The 16,919-nt window shown below is 39.5% G+C and overlaps 1 protein-coding gene across 7 annotated transcripts in view; it reads left to right on the forward strand.

The window, feature by feature from the left end:
• lyst (lysosomal trafficking regulator) overlaps nucleotides 1-16,919 on the forward strand; it is a 77,888-nt gene that overhangs the window by 41,519 nt on the left and 19,450 nt on the right. For 4 of the 7 annotated variants that reach the window (XM_023327451.1, XM_014469251.2, XM_023327452.1 and 1 more), the window contains 18 exons: nucleotides 516-625; nucleotides 2,160-2,523; nucleotides 2,592-2,748; nucleotides 3,783-3,956; nucleotides 4,223-4,383; nucleotides 5,061-5,251; nucleotides 5,635-5,880; nucleotides 7,070-7,243; nucleotides 8,389-8,538; nucleotides 10,002-10,139; nucleotides 10,221-10,419; nucleotides 11,157-11,285; nucleotides 11,982-12,597; nucleotides 12,664-12,844; nucleotides 13,824-13,993; nucleotides 14,913-15,143; nucleotides 15,269-15,435; nucleotides 16,434-16,586. In XM_023327451.1, the coding sequence (XP_023183219.1) occupies nucleotides 516-625; nucleotides 2,160-2,523; nucleotides 2,592-2,748; nucleotides 3,783-3,956; nucleotides 4,223-4,383; nucleotides 5,061-5,251; nucleotides 5,635-5,880; nucleotides 7,070-7,243; nucleotides 8,389-8,538; nucleotides 10,002-10,139; nucleotides 10,221-10,419; nucleotides 11,157-11,285; nucleotides 11,982-12,597; nucleotides 12,664-12,844; nucleotides 13,824-13,993; nucleotides 14,913-15,143; nucleotides 15,269-15,435; nucleotides 16,434-16,586 (3,711 nt within the window). The remainder of the gene's footprint in view (nucleotides 1-515; nucleotides 626-2,159; nucleotides 2,524-2,591; nucleotides 2,749-3,782; nucleotides 3,957-4,222; nucleotides 4,384-5,060; nucleotides 5,252-5,634; nucleotides 5,881-7,069; nucleotides 7,244-8,388; nucleotides 8,539-10,001; nucleotides 10,140-10,220; nucleotides 10,420-11,156; nucleotides 11,286-11,981; nucleotides 12,598-12,663; nucleotides 12,845-13,823; nucleotides 13,994-14,912; nucleotides 15,144-15,268; nucleotides 15,436-16,433; nucleotides 16,587-16,919) is intronic. The other 3 variants (XM_023327455.1, XM_023327453.1, XM_023327454.1) reach the window with 3 other exon arrangements.

Here is a 16,919-nt window from a genome sequence, read left to right on the forward strand (position 1 = left end):
ACTGAAACCATGTCTCCGAAATTTATCTATTTGCAGAAAATGAGACATGGTCAAAATAACGAAAAGATGCAGTGGTTTCAGGCCTCAAATAATGCAAAGAAGTTTATATTAATTTAGAAACAACAATACAAATGTTTTAACTCAGAAATCAATATTTGGTGGAATAACCAGGAGGTTTTCAATGAGGTTCAGCTGTGAAAACTCCTAATTGTTTCCACAGCTGTATTTCCTGCCTCACTTTTCAAATCTTTATTCGTTTAAACAAAGTGAGAACCATCTGTCTGTGTCCTTCTACTTTATAGTAAGGTTCTACACTGTGTTGGTCTATCACATGAAACAGCAATAAAATATACAGAAGTTTGTGGTTGCAGCCGGACATGATGTGAAAAACTTAGAGGTGTAAATACTTTTGCAAGTCAAGTTTGACAATAAAACTGACACGATTAAGTGTTCTTGTCTTGGTAGATTGAATTGAAACTGTTTATATATTCCTGTTCTTTATTGCTGGTGTTTAGATTGCCAGATGGTGCTGGTGGAACTGCTGGTTGCCATGGTGAGCCAGCGCATTACGGTAGAGGAGCTGGCCCTATTGATCCGCCTCTTCCTGGAGAAAACCCCACCTACAGTAAATACCGCTCCGTCACTCAGCACTGTACTGTTTGCTTACATGCAGTCAGCTTGTGATCACAGTCTGCAAGTTCGGTTTATTAATATAAACTAGAGTTTCTGCGTAAGACTCGCTTCCTGTTACTGCCTTCGCACTTCATGGTTCTTTGAAATTCATCAACACATACTAAGCCCTGGAGCCCTCTTCACATCACACACAGTTAACACCAAAGTGTGCGGAAGAGATGTGACACTGCATCTTATTAGCACAAGTATGTTTGGTTGGAAGATTGCAGGAGAGAGCTGTTCATAGCCTCAGTTTAAGTGAAACGTTTATTTTTACCAACCAGGAAATATTCTCAGTGCTTCTTTCATTATTAAGCTACGCCAAACGGAGGTTTATAAACCGAAAATTAATCTGAATGATTAATCTTTTTACCCATTTTAAAAAAAAAACCTCACATATTTAAAAAAATTAGAAGGTTTTAAGATTATTACTAACACACTTTTAATCATTAATTTAAAAAAAAAAAAAAACAACAGCTAATGAACAATTAAATCAAAATCACTTTATTGCCTTTACCAGTAAACAAGTTCACAGAGTAGGAAATGTATCTGATGTAATGGTGCATATGCTACAAGAAAAATAAATTATTTAAAAAATGAAAATATGTTTATTCGAGCTAAAATGTAGTAACCAATGATGCTAAACTACTATACTGCCTGTTCTCTGCACACTACTTCTGAACAAGTTTTATGAATACAAAATTAAATGTTGGGACTTATTAAGGGTTTATCTATCAGGATTCAGAGGACAGAGATTTTATGACCTAACTTAGAGTTTGAATACATATGTTAACATAAGGGGGTGAAAAAAAAGGGGGAATGTTTTGGAAGCTTGTGGGAGGTTTTTTTGGGGAACAATGTTGGACTTAAGGTCCAACATGGTTGAATGTAAGAGACTTGCACAGCCAAACACAGCATATAAACACACAAAACAAACATTTATTAATATCAAATCTGAGAGGGTTATCAGTATTGACTCTAACCCTGTTGAGAATGGCTTTTCTTGTTGCTTTTGCTGGTTCTTGTTACTCAGAGCTTGGCTCAAACTCCTTTCTGGTTGAAGAGCCATCACGAAGGACAGAACATCCAATCAGAGGCATAAAAACTATGTCACTGTGTGGAGATGATTAAAGCATGGATTCTTGTATTTTTAAATGGAGAGTATTTTATTACGTAAAATCAATTTTTTTTAGCACCCTCGATTATTGTATTATTCTACTGAAATGACAGGTTCCAGGTGACAAATAACAACAAGCAAAAGATGAAATCTTTTTTGGGTGTAACAACGCTTAAAGTTACAAAAATATTAATATTCAGAGATGCCTGGGTGTCGCCTGTGGGAAATAGGAGCTTATTTTAGCAAGACCTAAGAGTCTGGCATTTGCTGTTTAAAGTGGCCTGGAGCAAAGAAGCTAATAAAGATAAAAGGTCAAATCTGAGATGTTTGTGTGCTCTTATCCCAACCTTTTAATTTTCTTTGTTTACAGGCTATTTTACTGAAGGGTATCCTACAAATTGTCGAAGCCAACATGAAGATGGAGCCTCTTCACTTCCTGACGTTTCCAATACTCCACGGGGTTTCAACACCCGGAGGCTCATCTCCTGGCTCCAGGCAGAGCGGCGCTGCCGGAGGCAAAGCCGTCAGCCTGCTCTGGAAGGGGAAACTTTCTCCTGGTCGCCGGGAGGGGGAACCAGAGCACCGACCGAGCCACCTCTGGTCCTCACCCTGGCACACAGCCCCTCTCCACCTACCTCTCGTGGGGCAGAACTGCTGGCCCCACATGGCCCCCGGTTTCAGTGCCTCTTTGTGGCTGAGGGTGACGGAGCTGGAGGAGAAGAGCGACGACAAAGGTTGGGATTCTTTAATGCTTGATCTACTTGAAAGATGGACAGTTTATAAGATTTGCTTCATTTACCAGAAGAAAGTGTCCGTCCTGCATCTGAGATCCATCATGCTTCACTTCAGACTGGAGCAAAGTCAACAGAAGAAAACCTCGTTCATGTTCTCTCCATGGGTTCCAAGGCGCTGATGCTTCAAGTGTGGGCAGACTTCTCCAAAGGCTCTCTCACCTTCAGGTGAGGATGAAGGCTTTATGTGCAGAATAAGTTGCTATTTCTACTTTTTATCGTTATTGATTCCCAAGTGAGTAAAATTCAAAGACAATATATCACAATGCCAACTTTAATGCTGGTATTTGGGCCTCTACTGCCTATAAAAACAGCCAACGTGCTTAAAGAAAACCATCCAGCTGTTTTTTGACAATAACTTCATGTTTTGTGGTGTCTGGAAAATTAGCTAATCAGAAAATCAGCAGGCACTGCCCGTTACCTAGCAACTCCAGCAGAGTTCCGCTCATCACCTAACAACCAAAGCAGAGTTCCAGAACGTTTGGTCAGCTGGTTTTACTACTGTATGCACTGTACAATGGCTGCTGAAAAGGACAAGAGTTTTATTGTTAATTTATCATCCAGAAGCCACCTGCTACATTCTTGTTGGTTGCGCAAGAGGCTCTACTAATGCTGTTTGAATGTAAACGTTGAGTTTGGGGGGCGTGGCCAGCAGCAGCTAATTTCGATTTAAAGTGACAATAGGCCCTAAAGCAGCTGAAAGGAGTTCAAGATAAGCAGAACTGACCAGACTAAAATCTAATTATACAAGAATGATTTTGTGCAAAACATTTTATGAACATGTTTTGTATAGGGCATAAATGTTTCTAACCTGTTCAAGGAAGCATAATAAGTCACCTTCAGTGATATAAGGTTTGTTTGTCCTATGATAGCCATTTTTATGTTACTTGCTCTTAATAGATATTAGATATTTGTTTCTTTTATAAACTCATATATTACCAAAATACATAAGCTTTGTCTCTTGAAAATAGTAATACTGAGGTATTACCAGTACTTATCTCCTTCCATTAATCTTTAATGATTGGACAGTACCAAAGAACATAATGTTTTACGTTTTATCTTATGAGGTTTTTCCATCCAAATTCTTGCCATTGTAGTGATTTATTATATCTCCACTGGTATCTCCATACAGGCTGCTATTTCTAAGGTGTGCTGTTGCTAGGATCTGAACTTTCGTGCATTGTCATTCTTTGCTCTCTCAGGATTTGCATAGACCCGAACGACGACATAAAAGCTGGGCTGTTGGCGCAGGCCGAGTCGGGTGAGGGATTGTTCAGACGAGGGCAGTGGCAGCACCTCAGCCTCACGTACAGCCAGCAGCCAGAGGGCAAGAAGAACATTCACGGCCGTGTTGTCGTGTGGGTTTGTGGCATCTGGTAAGAAAACCTGTTGGAAATATGCAGTGTTTTAGCTAAACAATCAATCAGATTAATCCTGGTGATTATTGAAATAATGATCAACTGATTTAGGAATTGATTAATATTTCTAATATTACATAAAACAGACTTAAGTGATGCCGGATTTCAATTTTTTTTAATCCAATTAATCATTAAAATAATGGATTACTAAAGTAATTGTTAGTTGTAGCCATACTTCTGTCACTTACTAAGTATTAAAATTGCTTTTTTATTTGTTTATTAAGGAAATGTGAGGTTTCTCTGGACTACACTCTCCCTCGCAAGTCCAGTTTATCATCTGACAGCAACAAAACTTTCTGCATGTTGGGCCATTGCACGGTTTCGTCAGAGGAGCTGGGGAAGGAGGCGGGATGCTGGAGCATGGGCACTGTGCTTCTCTTTAATGGTAGGACTCCTGTTATATTTACAGCGCCTTCCCTCTATCAGGGATTGAGCTCTATAAGAATATCAACACTGAGTTATCAACTCTCGGCCCTTCACTGGAAACTTCAGAAGGTTTTTTTCCTCACCATCTTTACACTGTTAACTGCTCAGCTGGATTAACACTGAGATTAAATTAAACACGGGTTGACATTCAAGGTTGCACTGGGTTTTATTTCGACATACCAGAGTAAAGGGACCCTCACTTCATCACAATTATACACTATTTTGGGTTGATCCACCAAAAACAATCCCAAGAAAATACATAAAAGTTTGTGGTTGTAATTTGACATTAAGGTGTCATATCTCAATGAAATTATATACCCATGTTAGTTTATGTCCTAATTCATAAACTCTTTAAACTTCATCACTTTAAAGTCAGACCTCACTGCTGCTCTCTAGTGGTAGAGCCAATCTGCTATATCCTGACAAAGGATTCACATTAAAGAACGAGACTGAAGTCGCCTAAAAACTGATGTTTTTATGCAAACTCTACCTCTCCAGCATTGATTGAATTTAGTTTGGGAAGCACTTTCTTCGTGAGAAAAATAATAAGCAAGATCTTAAAAACATAAGGTGCACCTGATTTCCCAAAACAGAGATAAAGATTCACTCTTTTTGTCGTGTACTTGCCTGTGTCAGGGTCGAGGATAGGATCTGAGGAGGCCTTCTTCCTCTACTCCAGTGGACCAGACCTCACGTCAATCATGCCCTGCAAATACGGCAAGTCGAGTGGCTCAATCTCCAAGTTCGTATCTCTGGAAGGCCTCAAGTGTGAACACGTCAGAGAGATCCTGATGAAGAACAAGGACATTGACACAACAGCACTGGTTGTAAGTAAAACATTTGGTGATGCATAGTGTGTTCAATGCTGTCACTTTTATTCATGCCAGATGTAAAATCATCTTTTTTTTTTTTAAGAAGTGCTAGTGAAATGTTTCCTTTTGATATTCTGAGATCAGTAAAAACACACGGCAGGAAATAATTTTCACCCACATGGAAAAAATTATTACAGTTACGCTGCAGCTATTGAAGTGAGACTGAACATTAAATATTAATAGATTAGTTAATAGCTGTGCAGATTGTAATGGCAAGTGTAAAAGCTCCCATAGCTGACTTTGTAGTTGGGATCTTAACTAATACAAAGCAGATCAAATATCAGAAGTTACCCCAAACAGAAGAGATAATTATGATGGCATTTTCTGTTTCTTTACAGGAGAGCTTGGCGATAGTTTACACCCCCAGCAGTCCAAGAATCTACACCATATACGAGCCTGTGATCAGGCTGAAAGGTCAGGCCAAGACAGTCGTCACCCAGCGGCCCTTCAGCTCCAAAGAGGTGCAGAGCATCTCACTGGATGCAAACGTATTTAGATCTCTGCTTCCCGTCGAAACCCACGGCCTGCAGACCGTCCTGCATAAGATCGGAGGGACGGGAAACTTTGTCTTCCTTTTTGCACAGGTAGAGCATCTAATTTATATACATGCAAATACACAAATTAATAATTTAATGTGTTTTAAATTAAGAATTCTATTATTAACCATTCATCACTGGTGTCAAAAGGGATTTTTGGGGACTTTTGCGGTTCAAGAATGGAACAAAATTGGCTTTTCAACGGATGGTGCAGATTATTGACACTGTTATGAAAAAATGCAGCCTTGCTTCTGTCAGAGTCCCCAGGGCAGCTGTGGCTACTAAACAGTAGCTTCATCATCAGTGTGTGAATGAGATGTAAAGGGCATTATAAATATAATTGATTATTATTATTATAACACAAAGTATTTTTGTGTTTGTTTTAATATCATAGTATGTAACACCCACTCAGTAAATATGGCTAAATACAGAAATGATTTTCTTTTTTTTTTTTTTTTTTTTAAAGGTTTTTATTGGCTCTAGTGGCCTTTATTTGATAGTTAACTGACAGGAAAGTGGGTAATGAGAGAAGGGGGAAGACATGCGGCAAAGGTCACCAGGCCGGGAATCGAACCTGCGACAGCCACGTCGAGGACCAAGGCCTCCTTATGTGGGTTGTGCTTAACCCCTGCGCCACCACAGCACATCCCCAGAAATGATTTTCAAAGTAACTTTTGTTGTATTTTAAAAGTTTTCATTTATTTCATGGGAGAATAGTCTTAAAAATATTTTTCAGACCAACAAAATAGGTTAACATTTCACCCAAAAAGTAAAAAAAAACAAACATGTTCCATGTATTGTTATTGCTGAGAAGGTAAAGGTAAAATAATTCACAATTAAATTATTTAGTATTTTAATTTTAACTTGACGATTTTGTTTTTCAAAAAGTTTGAACAATGCTGCCATTATGTATTTGTTCTGCCTATTTATTGTTTTGCATGGTTATTGAACAAAATAAACAAATAATTTGAATTAGGATGACAGAAATATTGTATCAAAATACATTTTCTGCTTTAAATGTATGTTGCATCAACATTGCAGGGCAGCTGGATATTCATTTCATTCTGACAATTTGAATACGTCATCCCAGTTTGCTACTTTTATAGTGTGAAAACATTGTCGGTGTTTTAGCTTGTTATATTTTTGTGCGTCCTTTTTGTTCAAAGTCTAATGTGACCTGGATTTTTTTCTTTTTGTTTTTTTCCTCTCCCTTGTCTCTGGGTTTTGCATCGTCCAGACGGTGGAGCTGAGTGACTGCGAGAATACCCAGGCTCTGGCCCTGCGAGTGCTACTGTCTCTCTGCAAGCACAACCAACACCGCATCCATGAAATGGACTGTTACCATGGTTACTCCATGATCCATCAGGTCCTCATCAAGTCCAAATGCATCGTAGGATATCATATGCTGAAAGTGAGTCACACCTTGAACCCCTTGCTGTTCCTGATCCTTTATGCTGCATCTCTTTTTTGTTTTTTGTTTTTTTTGTAAATCTGATCCAGTGCGACAGACCGGTTTCTCTCTGAGCTGGTGTCAGTGACCCCACTGTTACTTGACCCTCTGGCTGTGTGTGTAATAGAGCCGCGCTGAAACCGACTCCGTCTGGTTTGATGAGACACTGACGTCTGCAGCTCCTCTGATTGCATGTCTCTCTTTAGGGTTTACAAATCCTCACATCCTTTATTGTATTTTGATTAGCGATGCCACGTTCTCGTAATTATTACAATTTGAAAGGAAACATGCTGCGCTACTGTTATGATTTATTCTCACCATTTTTTGTTATTCTGTTCAAGCTGTAAATTAAATCTCCTTGATATCTTTTGTTGCAACCCTTCAGTCTCATCATACGGTTTAATTAGTAGTGGGCAGAGGAGGGTAAAGTACTGAAACATATTTTAACTCAAGTAAAAAAAAATTACTCAAGTATTTGATAAAAAGGCAAATCAAATACTGAGTAACTGATCAGATAATCAATCATTTAATGTTTAAAAATTATATTTTCAGATGTACTAAAATATAAAGTTATGTGGAGATTTTGGTATTTTAAAAACCAGAATGATTCATATATGTAACATAATCAAAGAATAGCAAAATCAGGCAAAAGAAACATTTTTTAAAAATCAATTTCTTTCAGTATGAAACTTTAACAAAAACTGCAGGTATGGGTTTTTATCTGGTCAATTTTTTATTAAAACAACCTTGCAGTAAGCTTATTTAAGGAAGGGTAGCGAGACTTCATAATAAAATTATTCAAATAAAAGTTAAAAGTACAATGTAGTAAAAATACTTTACACTTGTATCCTTTATTACTTGAGTCTTCCAGAGTCCTAAAGGACTGAAGATTTACGACCACTCCAGTGAGGCTGGTCACAGATCAGACTTTTATCAATCCTGACAAGGCTGCTCGGTGTGTAAATGTCATCCATTCCGATGGAGTCATGAGGTCTTCAATAATTTAATTGGAAATATATTGATTTTCTCCCTGTCTTTGGTTCTTCATCAATCTGTTTCGGTGTGTGCCCGATGAGTCTGAACACTGACGCGTCCCGTCTTTGTAGACTCTGCTGGACGGCTGTTGCAGTGGACCGGTCCTCATCCTGGGGGACGACGGCCAGTTTCGATTGGACCCAGAGTCTGTGGCTGTGGTTCAGGACATCAGGCTGCTTTCTGACATCCTGCTGGACTGGAAGATTTGGGCCATGGCTGAGGTGAACGCACACATAGACATCAGTTTTGGCCTAAAGTCTAAAACTGATCTTGATTAATATTTATATTCCAGAGCAGGGATCTGAAACCTGCACAACTGGCTCTTTGGACCTTCAACAATGGCTCTTAATAACTATGACTAAAAGTGATAATGAACCAACTAATGTTTTTGAAAATAAATATAACAACAATTGCAGGTTTTTAACCATTTTTCTTTTTTTTCCTGCAATATTACACTAAAACTACAAGTAATGTTTTCTTGTTTGTAAAAAAAAAATGTTCATCCTGTTGTGTATATCGAATAACAAACTCAGGTTTTAGCTACTTGTTGCAATAATTGCATTGAATTTCCACTCTGAAACTAAAGTACCAGTAACATTATTTGTATACCCATTTTGCTGTTATTTAAAAAAATTTCTGCAAATATTAACATCTCATTGAATAAAATGCATCTTCTTTGTGAAAAGTTCAATACTTTTCTTTATTTAAAAATAAAAAATAAAAAGTAGACGTGTCAGACCTTATAAGTCATTCTTATTTTATAGTTCATACATCATTTGTGGTTATAATTGATATTTATTTAGCTAGACAATGCATAGAAATGACTTGTTGGAATATAAACGTTGCAGACCTCTTTTCAAGAGAGACACAACATTTTCATTTTGCACTTTTCAAGGTTGTTAGCTCCGTTATGAAACTTTAACAAAAACTGCAGGTGTGTGTCTGTGTCTGGTGAATTTTTGGTTAAAACACAATTGTTCTTCATTCAGTGAAGTTACTCACCGTGCGTAGAATATCCAGAAATTTTACTCAAATAAGAGTAGTGATGCTTCATAAAAAAATTACTCAAGTAAAAGTAAAAAGTACACCCTTAAAAATACATTTCTGCAGAATGCAGCTGAGGTAAATGTAATTTACTACCCAACTCTGCTAACGTTTAAGACTTTATGCTTGTAGCCTTTATTACCTGAAGCTTCCAGAGTCCTAAAGGACTGAAGATTTATGACCATTGCAGTGAGGCTGGTCACAGATCAGACTTTTATCAATCCTGACAAGGCTGCTTGGTGTGTAAATGTCATCCGCTCAGATGGAGTCATGAGGTCTTCAATAATTTAATTGGAAATATATTGATTTTTCCTCCTGTCTTTGGTTCTTCTGCATCAATCTGTTTTTGTGAAACTAAGTAAATGTAACTTGTTACTACCCAACTCTGCTTATATTTGCACAACACAGAACAATTTTTAATATTTCAGATTCAACATTCAGTGTTTAAAGCTGGTGAATTTCCTCCTTTTTTTGACTATTTATTTAAAATATTTCTATTCGAGACTTATAAAGATGGAGGGTGATTTTTGCCTTCATCATAAGCCCTAAGTTTTGGGTTAAATGCAGATAAATTGTGCCTAATGATAAAATCACATAGTGTTTAAAAGTAACCTAATATTCTTGTTTTATTATTTGTTAGTGTGGCGTGTGGGAAACACTACTTGCCGCTTTAGAGATCCTCATCAGGATTCATCACCCGCATCAGGTCTACAACATTCGCCAGTTCCTGAACGCTGAAGTTGTGCATCGCTTCCTGCTCACCTGCCAGGTGTTACAGGTAATCCTGCCGAATAAAGCAGCTCTAATGTCGCCTCCACTTCCTCTCTTTCGCTGTTACTAAGAATGTGTTTCTGTTAAGGAGCACCGGGACGACCATCTAACGTCCATCCCTCAGGAAGTGTCTTTGTCCTTCATCAAAATCATCCAGGAAGTGCTGGGCTCCCCTCCAGACATGAATTTGCTGAAGCTCATCTGCAACTTTCTACTGGCCGTTCACCCGCCCACCAACACCTACGTCTGTCACACTCCATCCAGCTTCTACTTCTCGCTGCACATCGGTAAGGAAGCGGTCCAGCTGAACGCAGCACCTTTAAAGGGGCAGTATCACATAAAATTAACTTTTTTGAGCTTTATATCATGTTATAATCTTGTTCCCTCCTCAAAAACATACCTGGAGTGCTTTGATTCTTTCATGCATGCTTGAGAAATCCTTTAATCTCTATGGCAACCATTCAGCTGTGCAAAACACCTGAGTGGACCTAGCCCCGCCTTCTAGGTGCAGCTCCTCTTCTGAGCTGCAGTTTCTAAGCTTCTGCCTCACGGAGCAGCACTCCTCCGTGACTTTCTCACTCAGCTCCTTCAGACTAGCTAACAGCAATTAGCAACCACCTGGTGAAACATTTACTGAGCTCATTATATCAGCTACGTCTCATATAATGCTAAAAACATTGCTAAATTGGTTAACTCTGTTCGGCTGAATGTCGGCCACCGTAACTGCACGGCACTTTGCTCTGTCTGAAAAATTCCAACAGTTTCTGAAAGAGGAGACGTTGCGCTTCCCAGCCAATATGGGATTATTATGGTAATTTCACTCCAGCCATTGCAGGAAGCATGTTTTTCTTCATTTTAGTCTGATGAAACTATCTTTTAATTGACTGCAAATTGTAAATAACTGCTAGAATATTGAAAGAAATGATGTAAAATTGCACTGTATGTCTATAAAACACATGATACTGGCCCTTTAAATCAAAGCCTTAGTGATTCAAAGCTCTGAGCTCTCCTTGATGTTTCTCAGATGGAAAGTTGTACCAGGAAAAGGTGCAGTCCATTATGTACTTGAGACGCTCCAACAGCGGAGGAAGGTCTGCCAGCAGCTCCATCATGTCTCTCTCCCCGACTGTTTTTGCTGACGGCCCCCATGAAGGTACATGTGCAGGTCACCACACTGCTCTACAGCAATAAGTACAAATGATCAGTTTGTCCTACAGCTGGGCAATACATTGATTCTACCGATTAATCAAATTTTTAGTTTTGAAAATATAATTTTTGGAAAATCTGGATTTTGTTCACCAAGGCTCTCCCTGGGTTTCCATCATTCAGAGTGATGTCGGCACTCTGAGCAGGGCGGCCATCTTGTTTGACGGTTGTGTTTTACAGCTTCTGTTCACTTGGATTTGGAAATCAGGTCAACTCTACAACAAAATATAAGAGCCAGTCTAAGACATTTTTCTTTTATAATTGCAAGAATAAAGTTATAATATTAGGAGAATGACGGATAAATGTTATGAGAAGTCCAACATGAAAAATTAACCATACTTTTTTCTCATTAAAACTGCTTTTTTAACCTCATAATTCTCGGACATTCTTGTGGTAAAATAATATCTTTATTCTACAAATATTATGACTAAAATATATTATGACTATATTTTTGTGAACAAACAAAAATTCTTGTAGCTTGATCCTAATACTCCATTGTACAACTCACTGAAGGAATGACAGAAATTAAAGCCAAATTGTATGGAAAAGAGATGGGTTGAAATATGCATGAGCGAAGATTTGACAACTTTTTACTGAAGTCTTGCACAGCAAACCTGAACAGGTGAACTGGTATCATTCCCAGGCCATCTTCTAGCTCCTTCGCCTGAACACGGAGGTGATGATCAGTCTTTACGGCCTCCCAGTGCGGCTCCGTCTCCGTACTCCTCGCCTCTGGTGATGCCTTGCGTCGGCCACGGCAGCTCGAGTGACGCGGCCGAGGGTGACGACGTCTCCCTGGCCTCCCAGCAGGCTCTCGGCAGCACAGAGACTCTCAAGAAGGTCGGAGGCGACGAGCAGCTCCTGAGCAGCTGTGAGTCCGCCAAGACAATCTGCGACTCCAAGGACGCGGGGGAGGGCAGAGCGCCACGGACGCCTTCAATCAGCGTGGAGGAGGAGCGGGACGAGGCGGTGGAAGTAGACAGTCTGGTGGAGGGCAGCGTGGGGGGGGTGGAATCAGAGGACTGGGCCAGCGAGGAGGCGCCGCGTCGCCCCGACAGCCTGAAGGGCATCCAGTCCTTCCAGAGGAGCCACAGCAACCTGACCAGTTTGGGTCTGGCCTTCCCGTTCCCTAATGGTTCGCTGGCGGTCGCCCGCTGGCCCAGTGCAGCTGACCGGGCTTCGATGCCTGAAGACTGGGAAAGCTACACGTACTCGCCCGGCTCCGACAGAACGCACAGCAAGGCAGAGGCTAATGACAGGTCAATACAGTAAAAACAACCCTCCTGTTTAATAAAGTCAGTACTATAACAGGTTTTATCTCTCAGGTCCAGTACGGAGGACTGCTTGGTCCTGATCTGCTGCGGACTCTATGATCTCCTAAGGGGCGTCCTGCTGCTGCTGCCTGACCTCATGCTGGAGGAGGTCATGGATAAGCTGATCCAGCCAGAGGCTCTCATCGTATTGGTCAATCATCCCTCACCGCTCATCCAGCAAGGCGTCATGAAGGTGGATCCAAATCTACTTCCTGTTGTTTGGATTATTGTGGTTTAAAGCAGGGATGCACCAATCATCTTTTTTCTACTACCGCTACAGAAACAGATGCAGTGAGGTTAGGTATCAGCCAATACCGATCCAATACAGAAAAACAGTCCTAAAATGTTAAAATGTTTCTGTTTTGAAACACGGACATAAATGTACTGATTTATATTCGTTAGGTCTGCACCAATACAGCACATTTAAATACACCAATAACGTTACAACTTTGGTCAAACATGTGAAACCAACTTTAATTTGTTCAGTCAGGGCAATTAGGACTACAACAGCCGATGTAAAATAAATAATAAAGAAACTGACAAAAACAACAGGTTAACAAGATCAAACATGTAAGAACAAACTGCATTTGAAACTTTCTTTCAAATGGTTCAGAAAGTGCGAGACTCCTACCGCCACCAACTTTGTTTAGCTTAGTTTGAGAGATTGAGCGGCTAAAGTCTTTCCTCTGCCTACATCCCCAGAATGCAGTTTGGTTCTGGATCAGAACTTGAATGGCGGTGGCGGGGTAACTGGAGTATAATCCAGTAATAATCCATAATATTTCAAATGAAAGCATCAATCTGAATCAATGAATATTCTATATAATGAATATTACATTTTCTATCAGATGTTTTGTTTATTCATATTGATCATGTGTGCATCACAATATATAGTTATTGATTTATTGTTCAGCCATAGAAGAAGGATAATTCATCATTATCCAAACGCTTTTTTAAAATTTATTTATTTTAAATTTCCCACTGAGCCACATCAATGGGACTCTCCTCGCTCATCTTTGTGACTCTACATTGTTGACCGCAGTACAAAACCGTGTAACGCACTGCCTCCGCGGGAGAGTTTAATCTAAACTTTTTAGATTAATCCCATGTGATATGGTGTTGGCATTGATAGCCATAGTTTAAAGACATTTTTTTCTCTTTATTGCTTCCAGCTCCTAGACGCCTATTTCAGCAGAGCTTTCAAAGAGCAGAAGGAGAAGTTTCTGAAGAACCACGGCTTCTCACTGCTGGCCAACCAGCTGTACATCCACCAGGGCAGCCAGGGGCTGCTGGAGTGCTTTCTGGAGATGCTGTTTGGGCGCCCCATGGGCCTAGAAGAAGAGTGAGTCAACAGAACCCCTTAGCATGATACTACCACCACCCTGCTTGGTAGGAGCATTTGTTTAAGTTCAAAAGCGTCACCTTTGCTCCTCCAAACACATTTCTTTTTACTATCAAATACCTCAATCATTGTCTTGTCTAACCAGGACTGTTTTCTACAGAAGATGGTTGTGTTGATTGTAACCATGGAAGCACCGATCGACTTTTTTCACTTCCGATACTGATACTGTTATCTGAGGTTTAGTATCGGCCAATACGGAGAAAAAGTGCTGAAATAACTGAAAACAATATTTTTTTTAAAATACAAACATAAATGTACTGAATTACAAGTTTATTTGATAACTCTGCACCAATATAGTACAGTTTGTATTTTCTTCTAATTCATGTAAAGCACTTTGAACAGCATTGGTGCTGAAAATATGCTATATTAATAAAATTACCTTACCTTAACTTACCTTAAATACACCAATAACTTGGTCAAACATGTAAAATCAGCTTTAATTTGTTCAGTCAAGGTCATTAGGGGTATAACAGCCCAAATATATAAGAAATAAACTGCAACAGATTTTCTTGCGATTAGGAATTCTAAATATAATGTAAAATAAATAATAAAGCATAGAATTAGACAGCATAGATCTGCCCTTATGCTTTAGCCACTGATGCCTGATCTAGAATATTTTTCAATATTGGCATGGATACAGAAATTAATATCGGCTGAGTACGTCTCTTATTATAACATCAATAACAACTTTCTTGCTTTTAAAATGTTTTTTTTTTGTGTGGAATCATCACTTTAAAAATAATATTGGAAACATGATTATCCACTCAGTCCCCACAGTGAGTGCATTGATCACTCTCTTTGGAGTTGTATGTTTGTGAATCCTGCCTCTTATTGTTTTCCCTTGTTTCCTTCTCCACAGTCTTGACCTGGAGGAAATGGAAAATATCTCACCTTTCAGAAGGCGCTGCATCATCCCGGTGTTGGGTCTTATTGAGAACTCCCTTTATGAGAACTCCTTGGTGCACAACATCCTTTGTATGCTGCTGCAGCTTGTCAACGCCTGCCCCAAACTGGCAGACATCCTGCTGGACCACGGGCTGCTCTACGTGCTCTTCAACACTCTTTCTACCCTGAACGGCATGGAGAATGGGTAAGGCAGCCAGAACAGACGAGAAGTTGTAACACAGCATTAAATCATTAATCCTCTTTCTGCTGCTCTGCGTTGCGTGACTTTGTGTGCTTTTTGTTTCCACTTTCTACCTCGCCATTCTGTAGTATCCCTCTGAATGATTACAAGCTCCTGGTGTGTGACATCCAGCAGATGCTAGTCGCTGTGACTATCCACTCCTGCAGCTCCTCGGGGTCCCAGTACTTCCGCATCATCGAAGACCTCATTACCCTGCTGGGCTTCATGCAAACCAGCAAGATGAGGCGCACCCAAGGTGAGGGATGCATTTCTAGCATTCAGCACACATCCAGACAGCAAGCCGGGCTTCTCATCTGCTGCGTTCTGATGTGGAGGACGAAGCAGAGCGGCCGGGTTCTGCTGCAGAAAGAAACTAAAATAACCTCAGAGTGAAAAAGTAGAAAAGAGATCTCATTTTGCTGCTGATAAATTGACTGTCTGGGAATATCTCTTTCCTGTCAATTTTACCTTTAAAATAAGATTTTTAACTTTTGCAACTAATGACTTTTTTATTATTTTGACAATTAATCCAATAATTAGATAAATAAATTGGGACATTTTGCTGATTTTTCATTTAGTTTTTTAGTAGAAAATATTAGAAATACATTAAAAATGCACATAAACAATTCAGTTCCTCTTATTTAATTTGGAAAACAAACATTTTGCTGCCTAAAATAAAAAAACAGCAATTATTTAGTGTACACTTAATCATTTATAGCAACAAAGAAAAACACTTCTAACATCAAAATGTGAAAAGTTCAGCCTTTTCTGCTCAACTTAGCACCAACATTAAAAAGAAGATTAATGATTTGACAAAGATTCTACAAAGATAACTAATAGAAGATTTAGTCATTTATTTTTGTACAGAATTTAAAACTATGCCACTTGAGTTTTGGGTAAGACATATTTACAAATAGATTTTTTATTGTCTCTTAAATGCTAAATGTCTTTATTTTTGTACAGTTTTGGGTTAGTTACTGGTCTGAGTTGTTCTTTCTTTTTAGTCTCTATACTCGAGTACTAAATTAGTTGATTATTATTTCAAAAATCGACTAATCTGATTGTTTCAGACTCATGTTAAAACTGAATGTAGTTGTACTCTCCTTAACTATAATCTCAAGTTTTACAGGGTTTTCTTTGTCGTTTTTGTATATTTGATAACCGTTTGAACTCTGAAGTCATAAAATTAAGGTGTATTTTAAAAGCTCATGTGGTAAACCTTTTAAAATAAGCATGTTCAATCTGTTTCTTCAGAAATGGCTGTGGCCTTGCAGTTTAGAGTCCTCCAGTCGGCCATCGAGTTCATAAAGACGACGGCCAACCAGGAGCCTTCGAAGCTGAGCAGTGCTGTTAACACGCCGACCTCTCCGCATCACGCCATCTATCAGAAGCGTAAGAGCATAGCAGGTGAACGCTACAGACTTGATGCGTGTTTTTAAAGGTTTTTTCCATCTGTCGGTGTGTTGATCCTCGTGTCGTCCTGCTCTTAAGGTTCCGTTGCCATGAAAGACTCCATTATCCCCCGCATCCCCAGACAGCACTACTGCTCCTATGGCCAAATCCCAATGCCCTCCCCCTTCAGCTTCCTGTCCCAGGACTCCCCTTACCCCTCCCCCACCGGCACGCCGTCGTACATGCTCCACTGTGATGCAGGTAGCTGGGATTCACAGTCCACAGTGGAGACAGTCCAGCATCTCTCCCGTGTTTGCCGTGAACTCAGATCCTTTCCCTCGCTTTAGG

This window comes from Xiphophorus maculatus, chromosome 22, assembly GCF_002775205.1.
Source record: "Xiphophorus maculatus strain JP 163 A chromosome 22, X_maculatus-5.0-male, whole genome shotgun sequence".
Classification (NCBI taxonomy): Eukaryota; Metazoa; Chordata; class Actinopteri; order Cyprinodontiformes; family Poeciliidae; genus Xiphophorus; species Xiphophorus maculatus.